The 22,607-nt window shown below is 44.2% G+C and overlaps 1 protein-coding gene across 1 annotated transcript in view; it reads right to left on the bottom strand.

The window, feature by feature from the left end:
• Positions 1-2,132: 2,132 nt before the first annotated feature.
• Positions 2,133-22,607, bottom strand: part of LOC139759586 (lachesin-like) — a 44,503-nt gene continuing 24,028 nt past the window's right edge. Inside the window, exons 5-7 of the mRNA XM_071681879.1 lie at positions 13,904-14,084; positions 3,191-3,327; positions 2,133-2,909 (exon numbers count right to left, since the gene is read on the bottom strand). Coding sequence (XP_071537980.1) covers positions 2,749-2,909; positions 3,191-3,327; positions 13,904-14,084 — 479 coding nt within the window. The 3' untranslated portion in view covers positions 2,133-2,748. The remainder of the gene's footprint in view (positions 2,910-3,190; positions 3,328-13,903; positions 14,085-22,607) is intronic.

The following is a 22,607-nucleotide window of genomic DNA, read 5'->3' on the forward strand; positions in this document are numbered from 1 at the left end:
CATAAGCTGGTGGCTAGCTAGCTAGCTGGTTGGCTAGCTAGCTGGTTGGCGTCATTGTTCGGTACAAAAGAGAAAACACGTCTGCTGGCGCACATAATGGAGGATAAGTCCCCCATGGCTCCAGGTATTATGCGCTGAAAAACACTCAGTTTTACTCGCCCTTTCTTTTTTTTTTAAGGGGGTGGAGGGGGACAGAATAGTTACGTTTTGCATATGAATAATCTCAGCTTTCCAGCCAGAAAGGAAAGTGTGGGTGTAGCGTTTCAAGAGTAATACAGGATGGTTGGAGTAATAGACAGAAGGGGGGACACTGTTGCATTATGTATTACCGAATGGCACCGAGGATATATATATATATATATATATATATATATATATATATATATATATATATATATATATATATATATATATATATATTTATTTCTTTATTTATTTATTCCTATGAGTCCACGGGTGAAATGAAACACGATTCTCCCCGTGGACTCATTGGAATATACTTGAGCACCTGCACAATGGTGATCCTTTCCAATACATATATATAGGTTATCAGTGGAAATCAAAGGTCCCAGTATTTGTAAGCTTATATTATGAAAATACATACTGAAAGAAACGTTCATCCAAAACATGATTTATTTCCACAGAAGATTTCTTATAATATATGGCTAAAGTCTTGGGGGGATATATCTAAAGAGGGTAGGTTGTGTACATAGACCAGTTTTACAAACAAGAGTAAAACACATATCAATCTACATATCTGTTATTGTTAATAGTATACGTAAATACTCTATCGCTTTCAACAGGGTATATGATGAAAAAAAAAGAGAGAGAGATGAGAGCTTGAAATGTACAAATGAATCTTTATTACATAAGCTTAAACGCTTTTGACTTCGGGTTGCGGTACACCTTTATTAGGCCAACTTTCACACCTGACTTCAGCTTGCAAAACAACTTTATTAGGCCAGCTTTCACACCTGACTTCAGCTTGCAAAACAATTTTATTAGCCCAGCTTTCACACCTGACTTCAGCTTGCTGTATTACGTTATGAGTCCAGCTTTAGCGTTTGATTTTACGTCGGCTTTCCTTGATCCTTAGTACAAACAAATGTTTCTTTGTCCCTTGAAGGTGACGAGTGTCTTTGTGTCTTGAAGGTGGCGAGTGTCTTTGTGTCTTGAAGGTGGCGAGTGTCTTTGTGTCTTGAAGGTGGCGAGTGTCTTTGTGTCTTGAAGGTGGCGAGTGTCTTTGTGTCTTGAAGGTGGTGAGTGTCTTTGTGTGTTGAAGGTGGTGAGTGTCTTTGTGTCTTGAAGGTGGTGAGTGTCTTTGTTGCTTGAAGGTGGCGAGTGTCTTTGTGTCTTGAAGGTGACGAGTGTCTTTGTGTCTTGAAGGTGGCGAGTGTCTTTGTGTCTTGAAGGTGGCGAGTGTCTTTGTGTCTTGAAGGTGGTGAGTGTCTTTGTGTCTTGAAGGTGGTGAGTGTCTTTGTGTCTTGAAGGTGGCGAGTGTCTTTGTGTCTTGAAGGTGGCGAGTGTCTTTGTGTCTTGAAGGTGGCGAGTGTCTTTGTGTCTTGAAGGTGGTGAGTGTCTTTGTGTCTTGAAGGTGGTGAGTGTCTTTGTGTCTTGAAGGTGGCGAGTGTCTTTGTGTCTTGAAGGTGGTGAGTGTCTTTGTGTCTTGAAGGTGGTGAGTGTCTTTGTGTCTTGAAGGTGGCGAGTGTCTTTGTGTCTTGAAGGTGGCGAGTGTCTTTGTGTCTTGAAGGTGGCGAGTGTCTTTGTTCCTTGAAGGTGGTGAGTGTCTTTGTGTCTTGAAGGTGGCGAGTGTCTTTGTTCCTTGAAGGTGGTGAGTGTCTTCGTGTCTTGAAGGTGGTGAGTGTCTTTGTGTCTTGAAGGTGGCGAGTGTCTTTGTGTCTTGAAGGTGGTGAGTGTCTTTGTGTCTTGAAGGTGGCGAGTGTATTTGTCCCTTGAAGGTGGCGAGTGTCTTTGTTCCTAGAAGGAGCTGCGTGACAATGCTCCCTTTGAAGTTTGGAAAGTCTTTGTTCAATGTGTCTTTGTTTTTTCACGGTGTTCAGTATATTTGTTCCTTGCCGAAGGTGAACGTCTGATTTATTTTACAGGATAATGTATTTTTACAGGATAATGTATTTTTACAGGATAATGTATTTTTACTGGATAATGTATTTTCACACGATAATGTATACACGATAATGTATTTTGGTGTGACTCCCTTGACTGTGAGGTGATTTATATATATGTAGTGTCATACCTTTGACACATGTCGGTGTCATATACCGTACGTGTCGAGTGCGGCAGACACTTCCATATGACACCTTGGGTGTCATGAGAATGTGTCACTCGGGCTTTGAAGGGGAAGAGAGAACGAGTTATTTGAATCCCGTTGTGGTCGTCGTCTGTGCCAAAGCATTTACATCTGTGGGGCGCCAAGCAGTCAGATGACTTCCCCTATTGCTTTGTATGATGATGTCTTGATTTAGCGTCACCTCTGTAGGGTAGAGAACAGGCTACCTCAAGTCTCTGCTCGAGTGATAGCTTGTGTTTGTGTGTGTGTGTGTGTGTGTGTGTGTGTGTGTGTGTGTGTGTGTGTATTTTTGAGCGGTAGACGAACCCACGGTGTTGTCTTTCGTGATAACACTCTTGAGAGACTGAGTCACCAGTTACATGTAGGATGAGCAGTAGACGACTGCTCCCCTCCCTCTCTCCCTAGGGTTATCTTGAGTACCAGGTGCCCTAGGAGGAGTGTTATCTGTGGGAGGAGGAGGAGGAGGAGAGGCAGCTGAAGCAGCAGCAGGTGGTGCAGGAGTTGAGGGTGTGGGCCAGGGTGGAGGCGAGGCAGGCCAGTAAGGTGAGCCCCACCCACGATAAGGTCGTCGCTGCTCGCTGGATGGCCGCTGGGTACTCGTCTGGGGGAGATGTGTTCTCTCAGTTAGACTGTGGTGAACGAGGGAGACAGAGAGAGACAGAGACAGACAGACAGACAGGCAGATTAAACGTGAGACAAATAGACAGAGAAGTAGACAGGAGAACAGAAAGGTACACAGACAGGTTAGAGACGTAAAAATAAAGAGGCTAAGAAATAGACAGATCGACAGGAACAGACAGAGACTAATGAATATACGGGTAGACAGATAAACAGATCGATAGAAGATTGGGAAGAATGTGGTATACGGGGGGGGTAACGTACCTGGCACCACATGTATATTGACACTGGTGGCAGCGAGGCTGGTCACGTTGCAGTAGTAGGTGCCCGAGTCTTCTCCCACGGCGTTGCCCACACGAAGCCACGACCGCGCCACCGTGCCACGGAGCTCCGTCTTCACGCTGCTCCAGGGGAACGGGAGAGGAGACAGTAACTACCACGAGACAGGGAGGTGGAGAGTTCCCCCACCGTACCTTCACATCAGCCAAAGAGCAAAAGAGTACACGTCATCGCCAAGGAAGAGTATAGTAGTGTTACTTACCCCATCAGGCCCGAGGGAGGCTTGTAGAGTCTTTCTTTTTGATCCTTTGGCTTTGGAGTGGAGGTTCGTGTGGGATGGATCTTTGTGGCTGTTGGGTTGAGTGAGAGACTCATGATGTGCGGAGCGCAACCTCGAAGTTGCAGGAGCCCCATGAATGGAGTCGTGGGGTTACATAACTGACCATATGATTCTCTTTGATTATCCATTACAAAAATGAATGTTTAACAGGCCTCCTGCATCTTCAAGATGGCTCCTCCAGTCAGGGAAAGTTCCTTGACGAGAATGTACTCCTTTCCGTCCATTTGCAAATATACCATTCGCTCGTAGTCGTGCTTTCTCGCTCAAGGTGGAAACCACATGCAAGAAGACTCCAGCGAGGATGTCTTCGAGGTATGAGGGCGATGGATGCAAAAATCTACCTTTCAGCAGTTGATACAAACTCTTGTCCCAAAGGAGCCCCCTAAAGGAGCCCACCTCTCCCTCCTACCGCTCGAAACGTAAGCTCGAGCCATCCTCGAGTAACTGTGCCGGATCGTGGGTCATACCGAAATGTCTTACACTTTTACATAATTTTTTTTCTCCACTATTATTAGGGGCTTACAACCCGGCCTTTCTCCCCCAGCTGTTCATGCAAGCTGACTGTATTGACCCCAACTTTGGACCAGCGAGGTAGATTGTGCACTTAATGCCACATCGTCATGACTAGAAAGCGCTGCTCTGTTAAGTGTAGGAGGTTCGCTGCACATCACTCTCTCTCTCTCTCTCTCTCCATAAGGAGCCACTCAGACCCCAGGACGTACAGCAGCCACTCAGACTTTGAGTTAGTACACCCACCCAAGTTCTTACACTCTCACCACGCACCTCGGCAAGCACCAGCAGAAAGTACACGACACAGACCCTGCATGGAATAACTCCTCTGCTCTACAGGAACCTATTTCTATGCTAAACATCTTACGTCTTAGCGCCAGTGGTATTAAATACAAACAGACGGGAATGCTCGACTTACTCCAAGACCACAACATGTATATAACCCTCATCCAAGAAACCAGGTGTACAACCCCAGATACACCCTCGCTTTCATTCCATAACTACATAAACCCTGCGACAAGGCAAACAAAAAGGATATGGAGAAGGCCTCTTGACACTCATACACCATACCATCCCGCTCACCAACACCACTAAACGTATTGAACTGATCGTAATCCACTGACAACAAAAAATGATCCATAAAGATAAGATTTTCACATCGCTAACCACCACATTATCAACTACCACGTAGTCTCCTCCTCTACCTGTCCTTTCCTCCCAACCTACACTCCCAGGCCACAGACCAACAGCGCTCACCATCCTACTAGGCACAACACCCACCTCCCAGATTTCCCCCACCCCCGAGGTGAACTCTTTATCAACTACGTTCTTTCATAATCTTCATCCCAACGCCACCGGTGGACGAGACTCCCCTGTTACCACCTCTAGCAGCCAACCTCACTTTGACAGTTCCCTCTGCACTCTGGCCCCCGCAACACACAGGCTACGCCAAGTCTCTCCCCAGACCACTTGGCAGTGTTGATAAAGGCTGATTCACACTGTTCATTGCGTCACGTCACGTCACCGTCACGTCACGTCGCGTCACCATTCCGTCAACCGTAACGTGTATTCACACCATCCATCACCACTCCCTCCAGTTCATGCGAGTCCAGGTCTCCCCTGACCGCTTCCCAGTGTTGACAACACGTCCCCTGACCCACCCAACCTTCACCACCCACCCTTCCTTCAGTCTCGTCATACATAGTCCACTCCTTCATTTCCTGCAGCCCACAGTGTCTTAAGTCAGTCAATGGCGTATGACAGACGACTTCGCAGTTGCACCACAGCGCCCATTGGCATTACTCGCGCAACACCGTACAAGCAGGAACACATCAGGCAGTCAGAGCAGCAGCAGTAGCTTGTGTGTGTGTCTCTCTCTCTACGACAGAAGGTCTGCATCACGACAGGAATCCACCGTCACCCTCTTAATCTCATGACGGAGGAGAGGTCTACACTCCTCCTCCCATGGCGTTAAGTAGTCTGAACTACTCCCACTCAGCAAAACATCATCTATTCCGGGCATCACACGACATACACACACACACACACACACACACACACACACACACACACACACACACACACACACACACACACGGGGTATTCAGGCCCCGCACCACAAACCTCACCCAACACGAACGCCTGATACAAACTGAACGCTTTCGGAGCACTTCCCGGCATCTGATTTGGACAAGATAAGGAATTCCTTGAGTTTGCTGATGCTCGCTCACCCCAACTCTTAGTTGCCCTCTTTTTCAACCCCTTATAAATATATATATATATATATATATATATATATATATATATATATATATATATATATATATACATATATATTGGAAAGGATCACAATTTTGCGCGTGATCAAGATATTCCTATGAGTCCACGGGGAAAATGAAACACGAAAAGCTCCCAAGTGCACTTTCATGTAATAATCATATCATCAGGGGAGACACAAGAGAGAAATATAACAGTCAGTTGATATACATCGAAGAGACGAAGCTAGGACGCCATTTGGTAAACATGTGATTGTCCATTGTTCATTTTCCCCGTGGACTCATAGGAATATATAATCTTTCTTTCTTTTAAACTATTCGCCATTTCCCGCGTTAGCGAGGTAGCGTTAAGAACAGAGGACTGGGACTCTTTTGGAATATCCTCACCTGGCCCCCTCTGTTCCTTCTTTTGGAAAATTAAAAAAAAACGAGAGGGGAGGATTTCCAGCCCCCCGCTCCCTCCCCTTTTAGTCGCCTTCTACGACACGCAGGGAATACGTGGGAAGTATTCTTAATCCCCTATCCCCAGGGATAATATATATATATATATATATATATATATATATATATATATATATATATATATATATATATATACCCCAGAGAGAGAGAGAGAGAGAGAGAGAGAGAGAGAGAGAGAGAGAGAGAGAGAGAGAGAGAAACAATTAATAATTAGCCTTTATCAGTAGCTCGAAAACTATGAATGTATTCCCAAGAAATAACTTACTGCTAATTACATAATTACCTTTATGTTGCTCCCGTGTTTGCCTCTTTTGTTAACAAAAACTACAGAGTGTCATGTATCAGGATATTATTATTCTATTTTTTTTCCACCCGTTCTAAATGGTTTCATAAGTCTCCCACCTACACGCCTTTTACCTGAAACCTCCTCGCTGGAATGGAGGTCCAATTAATACCGGTGTGATTACTAATTGTGATTACCAATTTATGTGTTACAGGGAGAGAGTTTTTTTTACACTCGTGCTGCCTCGTCTCTTAGCTTTGTATGTATTTCCCATATTTCTACCCCTGTGTGCGTGTATTCAAGCACACACACACACACACACACACACACACACACTAACCTAAGCTAGGTACCTATGTATCGACCACCGTTGAGGGGAGGATGAACACCTGGGCTTGGTGTGGGCCAACTACCACGCCTGGGATTCGAACCCATGAGAGTCCGACCCTCTCGTGCTAGCCCATGCTGATTCATGGTCAGCAACGCTAACCATGACTACACCAGTGTGTGTAGTCGTGTGTGTGTGTGTGTGTGTGTGTGTGTGTGTATTTCATCCTTTTCGTTACGCGTGTGTGCCCTCTCCATATATTGTACATACATAGTACACATCTCCATAGTTGAATACATGCGTGTGTAATATCATTCTTCATATATATGTATATATACGAGAGACACAGAGACACACACACACACACACACACACACACACGAGATGAGGTCGGCGCGTTCACAGAATATACAACGCCGCTGTGGTAATTTGTGACAGCTGATGAATATACGAGTAAGAGGTGACGGTAAAAACATTTTTTTTTTGGTAGAGCGAGTGACGTATTTTTTGCCGACGAAAAGAAAAAAGAAAATCTTATAAAAAAAATAAACTGGGGGTTCACTGAGCCTGTGTGTGTGTGGGGGGTAGTATACATGGCTGTGACACACGCACGCGCGCGCGCGCGCGCGTGTGTGTGTGTGTGTGTGTGTGTGTGTGTGTGAGGTGTTGAATCGGGACGAAAAATTGTGTTGCGGTGGTATTCAAAAGGCACCGTGGCCCAAGGTGGGTGGGTGTGTGGGTGGGGTTTTTTGAGTTTTGTGTCGTGCAACACTATCCAAACTAAAAAAAAAACACCCCTCCCCTCCCTTCCCCTTCCCTCCCCCCTCCTCCTCCTCCCTCCTCCTCCCTCCACCTCCCTTCACCTCCCTCCACCTCCTTCCTCCTCCCTCCACCTCCCTTCTCCTCCCTCCACCTCCCTCCACCTGAGGTAAATTTGGTTATATTTTTTCCTTACGGACGCTAACTTCTTTTTCTGCTTTTATTTATTTATTTTTTTTCAAATTCTATATTTTCTTTTTTTCCTTTTTTTTCATTTTTCTTTTGACGGGTCGATTAGATCTTTTGTTTTCACCCCAATGGCCCCCCTTTTCTCTCTCTCTCTCTCTCTCTCTCTCTCTCTCTCTCTCTCTCTCTCTCTCTCTCCCTCTCTTTCCTCTCTCTCTGTCTGTCTGTCTCTGTCTGTCTGTCTGTCTGTCTGTCTGTCTGTCTGTCTCTCTCTCTCTCTCTCTCTCTCTCTCTCTCTCTCTCTCTCTCTCTCTCTCTCTCTCTCTCTCTCTCTCTCTCTCCCTCTCTTTCCTCTCTCTCTGTCTGTCTGTCTCTGTCTGTCTGTCTGTCTGTCTGTCTGTCTGTCTGTCTGTCTGTCTGTCTGTCTGTCTGTCTGTCTGTCTGTCTGTCTGTCTCTCTCTCTCTCTCTCTCTCTCTCTCTCTCTCTCTCTCTCTCTCTCTCTCTCTCTCTCTCTATCTATCTATCTATATCTATATATATATATATATATATATATATATATATATATATATATATATATATAGATCTCTATCTATCTAAAGGCCTGCTTGCCCTCTGAATAGAAGGCCTGCGCGTAACTGTAGCTTGTCGTATTAAAAAGATTTGGACGGAGAAAAAAAACGAGGAGGGAATTCCTGTGTGTGTGTGTGTGTGTGTGTGTGTGTGTGTGTGTGTGAGTGTGTGTGTGTGTGTGTGGGCGAAATTCAGTCGAGGGAAAGGTTGAAAGGGATTTTGAACCGTGAGGGAGAAGTGCAAAGAGACACGCGCTATTTCTGGTCGGGGGAATAAAGTTGTGTGATGAATGGAACATTGTTAGACAGGAACTCTGGTACAGAGACAGACAGACAGACAGACAGACAAGACATACAGACAGACAGAAGACAGACAGGGAGGGAGGGAGGGAGGGGAGTGGAGTGGGGTGGTGGGGTTTGTGTGTGTGGGTGTGTGTGTGTGTGTGTGTGTACAAGACGGCGTGGGGACAAGCAGAGTCTTCTTAGAGAGAGAGAGAGAGAGAGAGAGAGAGAGAGAGAGAGAGAGAGAGAGAGAGAGAGAGAGAGAAGCAGAGTCTTCTTGAGAGAGAGAGAGAGAGAGAGAGAGAGAGAGAGAGAGAGAGAGAGAGAGAGAGAGAGAGAGAGAGAGAGAGAGAGAATTTTTTCAGACATACAACTAGGAGAAAAAAAACACACTAGAGATCTATGGTTATTAGGGAGATTCCCTGATGGAGATAGGGAGATCGTATTTTTTTTTATATATGTGAATTTAAGGAGAATACAACGTCGAAGCTGGGGGAGCAAGTGATATAGGAAGATGACGAAGGGTCAAATGAAAATGATTGGACAGAAATGAGAGAATATTTGAGGCAAAGAATATTTCTAAAAAAAAAAAAGAAAGAAAGAAAACACGAAAAACTACATTCTCTCTCTCTCTCTCTCTCTCTCTCTCTCTCTCTCTCTCTCTCTCTCTCTCTCTCTCTCTCCTCAAGAAGACTCTGCTTCTCTCTCTCTCTCTCTCTCTCTCTCTCTCTCTCTCTCTCTGTAAAAAAAAAAAAAAAGGAAAATATATTTACCGTAGTGAAAGTACAAGGGGGAAAAAAAGAATTGTAACTAAAGTCAAAAGAATTTCAGTTTAAGAGAGAGAGGAAAAAATGCACGGACGAAAGAGAAAATAATCACAAAAGTAAAAATATATTGTGGATCACGAAAAAGAAAAGAGAAATATCAACGGAACAGCGACATTGTGGTAGAACTTGTGGGGGAAGGGAGAAGCGGTAACCCCAGAGACAGAGATTTTCAGGGGGGTTAAGGGAAAATCCCCGAGAGAGAGAGAGGAGAGAGAGAGAGAGAGAGAGAGAGAGAGAGAGAGAGAGAGAGAGAGAGAGAGGAGATTTTCAGGGGTAAGGGAAAATACCCAGAGAGAGAGAGAGAGAGAGAGAGAGAGAGAGAGAGAGAGAGAGAGAGAGAGAGAGAGATTTTCAGGGGGTAAGGGAAAATACCCAGAGAGAGAGAGAGAGAGAGAGAGAGAGAGAGAGAGAGAGAGAGAGAGAGATTAGGGGGCGAGATAGGGCTCCCCAGTAGAAGATCGAATATCTGGGGGATGAGGGAAGATAATACCCCCTGAGAAGGAGAACTGACCCCCGAGGATGAACGTTTGATAATGTTGATATCGAATGCGATTCATGATAACGGGAGGCGATTGCGTAGATGTGCAGAGGTGAGAGATAAAGAGGTTATCTGGGGTTACGAGAACAGATATCCTGAGTGAAGAGAAAAGAAATAAGATAGCCAGTGAAAAGAAGATATCTAGGGGGTTAAGGTAGGAGTTATCTGGAAGGAGAGAAGATGTCTAGATGTGATATCTTAAGAATGGTAAGATGTTTGAGGACGAGAGGGAGTGATATCTTGTAGTAAGTGAGGCGTGAAAGAGTTGGGGTTGGGGATGGGTGATGGTGGGTGGAAGATGTCGAAGCCAGGAGAGGATATCATGAGGCGGGTTGATATCGTCAAAGTGTTATCGTGAGGAAGATCAGGGCGAAGGAATCATCTGCTGTTTAGATATGGATAACGTGGAAGGTGATTTTGATGAAGACATTTCCCCCTGGAGCCTCTTACAGTATCATACACTATCTTACACCATGTCACCCCATCATTTACCATCCTAAACCATGTCACACACCATATCACACCATCATTTACCATCCTAAACCATGTCACACACCATATCACACCATCATTTACCATCCTAAACCATGTCACACACCATATCACACCATCATTTACCATCCTAAACCATGTCACACACCATATCACACCATCATTTACCATCCTAAACCATGTCACACACTATCGTACACCATATCACACCATCATTTACCATCCTAAACCATGTCTCACACTATCTTACACCATATCACCCAATCATTTACCATCCTAAACGATGTCTCACACTATCTTACACCATATCACACCATCATTTACCATCCTAAACCATGTCTTACACTATCTTACACCATATTACCCATCATTTACCATCCTAAACCATGTCTCACACTATCTTACACTATCTTACACCATCGTTTACCATCCTAAACCATGTCCCACACACTATCTTACACCATATTACACCATCGTATACAGTCTATCATCACATTTTTTTTTCTTACTTCACTATCTTGCACCATCATACACTTTGTTTCACCATATCATATTATCTTCCAGCATCTTACAGATGTTACACTATCTTACACCATTATATGTCATATGATTTCTTATTTTCCAAATATATATATATATGATACTACCTCTAACATTCCAAAGTACCCCCTAACAAACTCCCCTCACAATGATATATGAAAAAGGTGTGTAGGGGGCGTGGATGCGGTTAGGGAGCTGTGGTTTCGGTGCATTACCCATGACGCCTGGAGACTTTGAGTGTGTACGAATGTGGCATTTTTTTGTCTGTTTTCCTGGCGGTACCTCGCTGACGCAGAAGGTGGTGATGCTATTTCTTTGTGGGTTGGGATGGCGCCGGGAATTGATGAAGGCAAGCGAGTATGAATATGTACATGTGTATATATGTATATGTCCGTGTGTATGTACATATGTATATGTCTGTATGTGTATATATATTTATATGTGCATACGTTCATATGTATATGTACGTGTGTGTACATGAGTGGATGAGTCTATTTCTACGTCTTTATACTGGCGCTACCTCGCTGACGCGGGAAACGCCGATAAAGTATAGTAGACAAATGAATGATCGAGGAATGCAATATTTAGACTTTCAGAAAGTTATTACATGGCGCGCTTCGGTGGTATTATTGGCAAGTTCAGTTTGAAATTAATTTGATTCAACGAGGTAAACTTTCGCGGTAAACCAGGAATACCAAATTCACAGACCCTCACGTGCACTCCGCTCCAGAATTCAGTGAAGTGAAGGGAAAAAGAAAGGAAAAAAAAATGATGGAAGTTAGTTTCGTGTTATGACCTGAGTGGATGTAAGGCAATGTCTGGCTTTATACATATAATTCTGTATGTTTGTGTGTGTTTGGCTGTGTGAGATTACTGTGTGTGATTGTGTGTTAAAGTGTGTGTGTGTGTGTGTGTGTGTGTGTGTGTGTGTGTGTGAGGAAGGGAGGGATTGTGTGTTAAGGTGTGTGTGTGTGTGTGTGTGTGTTAACGTGTGTGTGTGTGTGTGTGTGTGTGTGTGTGTTGAGGAAGGGAGGGGGAGAGAGAGTGAGTGTTTTTTTTTTACGCTCGTGTTGCCCAAGTCCCTGAACCTTGTATGATATGTGCATTGTCTTTACTGCTACGAGTGTATGCATAGACACACACACACACACACTCACACACACATACAGAGGGAGAGGGAGTGTGTGTGTGTGTGTGTGTGTGTTTGAGAGAGAGAGAGAGAGAGAGAGAGAGAGAGAGAGAGAGAGAGAGAGAGAGAGAGAGAGAGAGAGCAGCTGACGCTAGGTGCCCATTCATCGACCAACCTCGAGGGGAGGATGAATGGCTAGGTGTGGGTGTGGGCCGACTGTCGCGCCCAGGATTCGAACCCGGCAAGCCTGTGCGTGAATCATGATCAATTACTCCAACCACAACACCACGGAAACCCTTGCATGTGTGTGTGTGTGTGTGTGTGTGTGTGTGTGTGTGTGTGTGTGTGTCCTCCTGCTCCTAACGATTTACTACTGTAAAAGACAGATTTTACAAGTGTAAATACGTTATCATTTACAACGACTGTATGCGGGTCTGTCGTATCAAGATACATCAGAATTTGACCAGATGTATTTTCGTCCACCATTGAATGCATTACCTCGTCTAGGGGCAGTCCCTGGAACCGGTAATTAGAGTGAAGAAGGAGGAGGCTCTTGGAAATTCCAGCCTCCTGGGAGAAAAAAAGAAGAATATAGCTAATGGAAACTCGATAGAACCTGGGCATATATACTCTATACTACTAAGCTTATGTGTTATATTTTTCTTCCTAGGAGCCTGGTGGTGGGTATTGGTGGTAGTAGTGGCTTACTCGCTTTCCAGATCGGGTTTGAGTGACGTTCAATCTGGCCGCTGATATTTCGTAATGCCTGGGTAGCTGGAATACGTTAATTGGTCTGGAAATGCGTTAAACTGAGCTCAGGATTTTCTTTCCCTTTCGAATGGGTTCTGTAATGCTTGGGGATTCATCTTGGCATCCTCCACAGCTGTTCGGGTTAACACACTTTTTTTTTTTTAGTGTATTAGGTTATTGTTTAACCATTTGGGCAAATCAAAGAATATGTTAAAGAAGTAAAGGATTTGCTTTGATTACGACGAAAAGTCCTCCCTCCCCCAGTGGACACCAGGTGGTGTGGTGAAGTTTGCCAAGCAATCTCTTGGCACTGTGGGAGGGAGGGAAGCTGTGTGTTCCTTCCTTATGATTAATAGATCAAGTCTGGCTCCACCCTGCTAATGACCTTCCCATCCCATGGTCGATAGACATTAGATCCGAAAACTGCGATTTATCAGCTGTGGCCTTTATTAACTTTATGATGTCATTACCTTGTGTGTGTGTGTATATATATATATATATATATATATATATATATATATATATATATATATATGATGTATATATTTCAAGTGTGGCGGGGTAGCGACGGGAATGGATGAAGGCTGCAAGTATGAATTTGTACATGTGTATATATGTCTGTGTATGTATATTTATGTATACGTTGAAATGTATAGGCATGTATATGTGCGTGTATGGACATGTATATATATATATACATGCGTATGTGGGTGGGTTGGGCCATTCTTTCGTCTGTTTCCTTGCGCTACCTCGCTAACGCGGGAGACACCGACAAAGTATAACAAGTAGAAATAAGTATATATATATATATATATATATATATATATATATATATATATATATATATATTAAATCACTGTAGGTAATTATGAAGTCAAAAATGTTCTTTAGAAGGTCATGGAGTGGTGGCTGTGCCAGACTTACCTGACCCCACCTCTGGTGGCGTCGTAATTGAGTCTGTCTGTGTCGCGGTACCACGCCAGGTGTAAGCTAGTCGCCGTGGGCACGTCGGCTATCAGGCACTGCAGCTCGATGGTGGAGCCGGCACGGTAGAACTTCTCCTTGACCACCACACCTCGCTCGTCCAGTATCTGGATGGCTGCCTCTGGAGGAGGAGGAGGAGGAGGGACACGGAGAAAACTGGTGGTTGACGTGGAGTCAATCTACCCTGACAGATTAATTTATTTTTGGGGGGGGGGGTTCGTCGACTTTAGTCAGGGAGAAGGAGAATGCTTGTGGGTTCGTCTGCCCTGAAAGATTTTGACGTTCGTTAGGGAGAAAGAGAATGCTTATGGCTTAGGGAGAAAGAGAATGCTTGTGGGTTTATCTGTGCTTTAGAAAGAAGACATGGTAGGGTATCTCCATAGGGACAGGGCAAAGACGACTTGTGGTTTACTTGTAGTTGATAAGGATAAGTTTTTTTTTGAGGGGGTTAGCCGCCCTTGTAACGAGTTCTAGGTGTCTATACACAAGAGGAGAAAGCTTGCGAAGTTGATTAATTACAAAGGACGATGTCTGGTCGCTTGTTCTTCGAATTAACAAAACGAGGAGGTTCGAACCTTGGTTCTAGGAACCGAAGATCCTTAATACAAGGTCTGGGGGTTTGCTCTGTCCTCCTGCTGTTTGCTCATAGTGATGGAAAGCTTTGTGTGTCTCTACACAGTTCAGTATTCCACTAACTGTGTCTCTGCACAGTTCAGTATTCCACTAAGTGTAAACCCTCTGTGTCCCCCTGGAGTGAGATCATCTACTTCTTTATTTCTCAAGAGCCGAACCTGACTGAGTTTAAACTTTTAGCTTCAGTTTTCTTCTTTCTATTTTCCTTTTTTTTTTTTTTTCTCTCTCTGACAAACCCCTTCATATAATTTCTCGTAATGGTACTCTCATATTTCATTGCCTTCGTTGCTTTCTCTTTACGCTTTCATGCATTTCTTTCGATCCCACTATTTACTTTACCCTCTTATATATATATATATATATATATATATATATATATATATATATATATAACTTCAAAGTCTGTTTCTTCTCTGAGTTGTTTCATTTTCCTAAATAAAACCTTTTACTTAAAAATTCGTCCTGAAAATCTGAATTCATATTTCATTGCCTTCATTGCTTTCTCTTTACTCTTTCATGCATTCCTTTCGATCCCACTACTTACTTTACCCTCTATTTTTTTTTATGTAACTTCAAAGTCTGCTTCTTCTCTGTGTTGTTTCATCTTCCTACATAAAACCTTTTACTTAAAAATTCGTCCTGAAAATCTGAATTCATCTTCCTAAATAAAACGTTTTACCTAAAAATTCGTCCTGAAAATCTGAATTCATGGTATCTTTTTTCTCCCCCACCTCACATTAAGAACATTATCATCGACAAACCATTCTTCACAGAATATCTCATTGGGGAAGTTTCACATTCTATAACTTCACTATATTCCTTAAAGCAGTTCCAATATCGTGTAATACTTATCGCTTTATCTCTGTTATCACCATCCAGCATCAGATATCGCAACTTCTTTTTTCCTCTCTCACTTTTCTGAACATTTCTTTTCGGTGAAGATTAATTGGCAATTCACAAGTTACCTTTGGCAGAAAAGATTAAATTTCAATGCCTTGTAAACTCGCTAAGACCTCGCCCCGATAAGAGAGGTCTATTAACCAAGAGAGATGCCGGAAGGCTTGGAAATAAAACGAGTGGAGAGAAATGGCAAAGTTCGATGAGAGAGAGGAAGAGGAGGAGGAGAAGGAGGAGGAGGATATCATAGATGTATGCGAATTGGGGTCGCGCCAGTGTGGGGTGGGGTGGCTGGTGAGGGGGGAATCATAAAACAGAAAATGATTTTGCTTTTACTGAAGACGATGTTTCTATGTTAAGTATTTTTGAAGGGAACCGATTGTTCTGGTTTTGAATCTGAAGGGTGGAGATATATACGATTATGGGGGCGGAAAAGGTGTAATTATGGGGGGGGCAGAAGAGGTATAGTTATGGGGGCAGAAAAGGTGCAGTTATGGGGGCAGAAAAGGTGTAATTATGGGGGGGCAGAAGAGGTATAGTTATGGGGGCAGAAAAGGTGCAGTTATGGGGGCAGAAAAGGTGCAATTATGGGGGCAGAAAAGGTGCAATTATGGGGGCAGAAAAGATGCAATTATGGGGGCAGAAAAGATGCAATTATGGGGGCAGAAAAGATGCAATTATGGGGGCAGAAGAGGTGTTGTTATGGGGGCAGAAAAGGTGCAGTTATGGGGGCAGAAAAGGTACAAGTATGGCGGCAGACGCTCTTCATTATGGGGGAATGAATAGGCACAATTACGGTAATAGAAAAGGTACGAAAGTGTTAGTACAAAAAAAGGCACAGTTATGGGGAAGAAATGGCATAGTTATGGGGGAAGAAAAGGCACAGTTATGGGGGAAGAAAAGGCACAGTTATGGGGGAAGAAAAGGCACAGTTATGGGGAAGAAAAGGCACAGTTATGGGGGAAGAAAAGGCACAGTTATGGGGGAAGAAAAGGCACAGTTATGGGGGAAGAAAAGGCACAGTTATGAGGAAAGAAAAGGCACGGTTATGAGGAAAGAAAAGGCACGGTTATGAGGGAAGAAAAGGCACAGTTATGAGGGAAGAAAAGGCACAGTTATGAGGGAAGAAAAGGCACAGTTATTGGGGAAGAAAAGGCACAGTTTGGGGGAAGAAAAGGCACAGTTTGGGGGAAGAAAAGGCACAGTTATGAGGGAAGAAAACGTGCGGTCATCGTTGAGGAAAAGGTGTAGGGTCATGGGAGGGGAAACTGGTACAATGACGGACACAGAAACGGTATAGTCATAGAAAAAGAAAACGGAAGACGCATTGAAGTCAATGGAGGATCAGTGAGACTCATGATTGTATAAACTGTAGGCCACATTTTTTTGACATAATCTTATCAAACTCAGAAAAAAACTAAGAAACTTCAGAGGAACCCTGAAGTGATGAAATGGAAGATGATGATACCATCATTATCGCCATTGCTGAGGACAACAGCATTTCAGTGTCTGATGCTGTCACGAATTGTGATAACACGACACTCTTGATGCTGAGCCGTGGTATGCGGGTGGGGGCAATACGATGTAGCGAAGTGTGAAGGAAGGCAGGTATGCGGGTGGGGCCAATACGATGTAGCGAAGTGTGAAGGAAGGCAGGTATGCGGGTGGGGCCAATATGATGTAGCGAAGTGTGAAGGAAGGCAGGTATGCGGGTGGGGCCAATACGATGTAGCGAAGTGTGAAGGAAGGCAGGTATGCGGGTGGGGGAAATATGATGTAGCGAAGTGTGAAGGAAGGCAGGTATGCGGGTGGGGGGCCAATACGATGTAGCGAAGTGTGAAGGAAGGCAGGTATGCGGGTGGGGCCAATATGATGTAGCGAAGTGTGAAGGAAGGCAGGTATGCGGGTGGGGCCAATACGATGTAGCGAAGTGTGAAGGAAGGCAGGTATGCGGGTGGGGGGCCAATATGATGTAGCGAAGTGTGAAGGAAGGCAGGTATGCGGGTGGGGCCAATATGATGTAGCGAAGTGTGAAGGTCGGCAGGTATGAAGGCGTGCAGGATGTTAAGACGAAGCGGAGGAGGGAAAAGTAAAGGTGTCGAAGCTACCATAAGGTCGAACTGAATGGACTTTCTCATCGCAAGGTAAACCGTCAGTCAGAGTTTACTTGTAAACTTAACGAAGTATTATACTGGATTAGAATAACCAGGGCGGCGATTTATCACGACTAAGTGGTTGGCTGAAGGTTGAAATGAGTGACTATTACCGTAGATAACAGAGGACACTACAAGATGTGTGTAACGCACAGGGATGATAAGACTATATATATATAATAGTCATGTACTTCCTGAGCTGAAAAATAGAATATTTAATTCACGGTCTTTTAAAGCAATGTAGACGATCGTAGGTGTAGAAAATAACAAGGGAAATATGTAGTCAGTTAAATAAAAGAAAAAAAAGTACTCAGTTAAATAAAAGAAAAAAGTACACAGTTAAATAAAAGAAAAAAAGTACTCAGTTGAATAAAAGAAAAAAAAAGAGCAGGGGAGTTCGTATTATACAATTATGGAAATACATAAGACCCAAAGGACCACATAAAGAATTGGCAGCAGAGGCGGGTTATCTACTCATGAATAATTTCCACACACACACACACACACACACACACACACATATACAAAAGGACTTTTGAATTTAGTGTTTGCTGGGAAATAAAGATTGGCCCGATACGGTGGTCATAAACTGTGGACTACCTTAGTAAAGTTAAGAGGAAAATTCCAAAGATATATGGAAGGTGTGTGTGTGTGTGTGGGGTGGTTGAGGTCCGGCCCATTGCATAATGCACACCCATTACATACCGCTACATAATGGGACCCGTTGTATAATGGAGTCTATTATAGTTGAAGTACGTAATACATTCCACTGTATGATACAGCTCTTTACAGATATCAAGCCTGGATATGATACAGTCTTTTATGTACTGTCATCCATTACGTAATGTAACCCATTACACACTGCATCCGACTACGTGATTTAACCCATTACATAATGCGGACCATCACATATTGCAACCCTTCACGATATATGATTCAGTACTTAATGTTACCCATTACACACCCATTACACTGGGCGGTGTATTACTTCATTCAACCCATTATGTAACAGAAGCCATTTCAGGAACTTCAAGGGACAAAGTTATCAACACTGTACAGTATGTTATCTTCACGGGGTTTAGTTATCTTATCAGAGGGTTGATAAAGACAGATGCTCTTAAGTGATAACCACCCCATTAAGATGATAAATGGGGGATAAGATGATGGAAAGATGTAGTAACTGTGAAATAGGGAAGAGGTGAATCATGAAATATCTGTAATTACCTATGTCTTCTGACCTATTTGTTCTGTACGTGGAGGGAGGTTTATACTACCCCATTCTCTTCTCTTGAACATCTTTTACTATCATACAACTTCTTAGATTCATGTATGGTGTTTGCATTGACCATGTCCCCAGTCATTCTCTTCCGTTCATCCATCATTTTAATGATGTAAAAGGACTCTTTTTTTTGTTTTACATTTGTTCACAAGTTCCTTGCTTTATTTCATGTTATTTTATCTGTTTATTGTATATCTACGATCTTGTTTTCACTGTCTACGTCATCGACCTGTTGTACAAATTAAAGGTCGTGATCGGGTCGCTCCTCACTCTTCTCTCTTCCAGGGTGGGCAAATGTAAAGTCTTTAACCTTTCCCTGTAACTCCTGCATTCTTTTGAATCGTAGTTCCACCAGGTCAGTTTTCCCTCACTGTCACACTTCTCTCTCTCTCTCTCTCTCTCTCTCTCTCTCTCTCTCTCTCTCTCTCTCTCTCTCTCTCTCTCTCTCTCTCTCACCCCGTCATTCCTCACACACGATCGACCCGCCTCACACCACATAGATTCCTCCTGCATTTCATTCTCGACGCGCCCACCCTCTTCCGTCCTTTTGCATTCCCGTGGGGCAAGACTTGCATCAGCACAACCACCCTCGTGACCACTATTATAACTTTAAACATTCCCATTCTTTGTTCTCACGGACAATGGCCTCTCCTCCCACACACACGCTCCTCAGTCCACCCAGGACCATTATCCTCCCTCCTCTCCCAGTCCTTAGACTCACTTCATCTCCCGTCGTTCCATCTGCTGCCATGTCCATTCTCCATGTGCCCTCAGTATTTCAGGTCTACAGGTTCTACCCCTCTTCAAACTCACCCTCGACCTATCCTGTCTCTTCCTCCCCCCCAGCGATGCATCTGTACTTTACATTTATTCATTTATTCAAATTAACTCTCACCTCCCTCATTGCACACTCACTTCCAGACTTTTCTCACCAGCTTCTGTGCGTGTCTTTCTCGAGTCTGCCACCAGGGCCGTGTCATGTGCAGATAGCAGCTGATTCATGTCCTAGCCTCCACCCTTCACCACCTCAACCCCAGCAGACTGTAGACTCGCCCCTCTCTCCAAGACCCTCTTAATTTCCCCTCCCTCACTACCCATTCCATGAACATATTCAACAGCCATGGTGACATCGCGTGCCCTTCACCCACACCCACCTCTATTTAGAACCATTCACAGTCCCCTCCTACTCGCATACTCATTCCTGATTAAACATCCTCACTGCATCTAGCAGCTTTCCTCCCAAACCATATATTCGTAACACTTTCCACGAGGCGTCTTGCTCATTCCTCCCACACGCTTTCTCCAAGTCAATAAGTGTTGCATACAAATGTCTTTTTCTTCCAGTATTTCTCTAACAAATTCTTCAAAGCAAACATCCTCCTCTTTCTGATGTTCTGTGAATGCTATCGCCTTCTAAATGACGAACCCTCCCATACAGCTCACTAGGCACTGAACACTCAGTAGACTTACTCCTCTGCAGTTCAAGCATCTACTTTTGTCCCCTCCCTCCTCCCTTCATAGAATAGCATTCTTGCAGTCCTCAGACACCCCACCTTGGACCATAACTACACTGAAAAGCCTGACTAACTTATCAGCAACTATGTCAGTCCCTTCATGATGAAAATCAGTTGCAATCTCATCCGTTACTACCACTCTGCCACACTTCATCCCCACGTGATACTTTCATTACCTCCTTTCTTTTCATCAAACCTCTCGCGGCTATTGATTTGCACAACCATCTTGTCCCATACACCCGACATCCACCACCCAATCTTCAGCAGTCCAAACTACACACACTGTCTCTTTAGCATCTCCTCTTTGGCTGTTACCACAACCCTACCCCATCTACTCCCCTCTTAAGTGCTCCCATCCGTACTCTAGTTTTCCTGTCGCTGTTCATCTCCTTCCAAAGTATTTTCTCAACTCTCCATAACTTTCGCCGATACTCTCTCTCTCTCTCTCTCTCTCTCTCTCTCTCTCTCTCTCTCTCTCTCTCTCTCTCTCTCTCTCTCTCTCTCTCTCTCTCTCATCCCAGCTCTTAATTGACCTCCTCCTTAAGCTTCTGCAGTGATCCTTGACCTCTTGCCTTTTTCTCCCCAAACACTTCACAGTCATTCACACTCATTCTTTGCAAAGACTGTCCTCTTATCTCTCACGAGCAAATTAACTGATTCGTCCCACCACTCGCAAGCATTTATCACGCTCCCAGATCTCTCCTTCCACCTGCTACACACTTCTATTTCTCCTCCCTCATATGGAAGCCCTACTTCCCTAAATACCCATTGCCCCTCGCTCACTCCCCTTATATCATTCACCTGATGGCGCTCGTCACTCAGTCTTTCGTATTACCTCAGCACAAAGAGATTTCTCTCCCAAACTCATTGGCATTCTATGCCTTGTGGCCACTCACCATATCACCTTTTCCCGAGAAGTCACTGCGAATTTTGACATTTACACTCACCACGAAATGGTCAGACACAAGACACATCCCACCTGCTGACCCTCGTAGCACATTCACATTCACCAGCTTGTCTTTTACAGGCATTTGTAGTTAAGTGTATAAACACCCACAACTGCCCTCACCTCCCACATCACCGACCCTTGCGTTTAAATGCTCATGACAAGGACTGCCGACACCGTACCTAAAACCACCAGTACCATACTTTAAACAACCAGCACCATACTTTAAACAACCAGCACCATACTTTAAACAACCAGCACCATACTTTAAACAACCAGCACCATACTTTAAACAACCAGAACTGTATCTTACACACTGTCAGCTCTTCCTCCAAAGCTCTTGTGGGGTTTAAGGTTGGCCGTAGGCCAGGGGAAGAAACTGATGATGATAATGATAAACGAGTGATGATAATAACAATGCTAATGATGATGATAACGGTGATGATTCAATTAATAATCAACGGTTAGTGGAATTAACTGCAACCGGAGTCCAAAAATATACCGACCAGATACACTCAGTATAGACAGCCGGGGCAATAAAAAGGTTGATTAAACAGTCGTTGTTTACACAAACACTGGGTCGGCAGTTTTACTGATTACTGATGATTTTCACAATGGTTGGGATGACTCGTTTTGCTGTAGCGTTCTGTCCGGGCACGGTGGTGTTGCCAGACTGCAACTCAAGGGACGAGGGATGACCGGTGGTAGGAGGTGATGGAGGCGGGATGGTTGCCAACTCGTGGAGGAGTTGGGAGGACCATTGTGTTGAGCGTTTTTTTTTTCATGGTTGAAGTAAGAGGGACCGAGGATAATTTTTGCATATGTATCTTATCTCTCAAGCCTCTGTTGTGTAGTGGTTAAGGAGGAGGAGGAGGACCAGACAGGGCAGATCGAAGCGGAGAAAAGTAATGTGAGTGTTCTTCAGTTTTGGCGCAGGGGGAGTGACTTCACATATTGCAAGTCAGCGGAGGATGTAGAGACGATGGCTGGAGGATTTACTGATGAACACTTATATGTTCTAGTGTTAGTGGTCTGAGGCACCCTGAGGGTGATGGGGGCGGCGGCGGGGGGAGCCCTAGGGAGACAGCAGAGGTAAAAAAGGGTCGGGAGTTGTAAGAGACGATGGTATTGCATGGGGACGGTGTTACGTTTGATGAACGTGGCGGACGGTCGGCTGGTTCTGGAGGCTGGTTGGATGATGATGACAGCACAGGCTCATTCT

The sequence above is a fragment of the Panulirus ornatus genome, chromosome 3, assembly GCF_036320965.1.
Source record: "Panulirus ornatus isolate Po-2019 chromosome 3, ASM3632096v1, whole genome shotgun sequence".
NCBI lineage: Eukaryota > Metazoa > Arthropoda > Malacostraca > Decapoda > Palinuridae > Panulirus > Panulirus ornatus.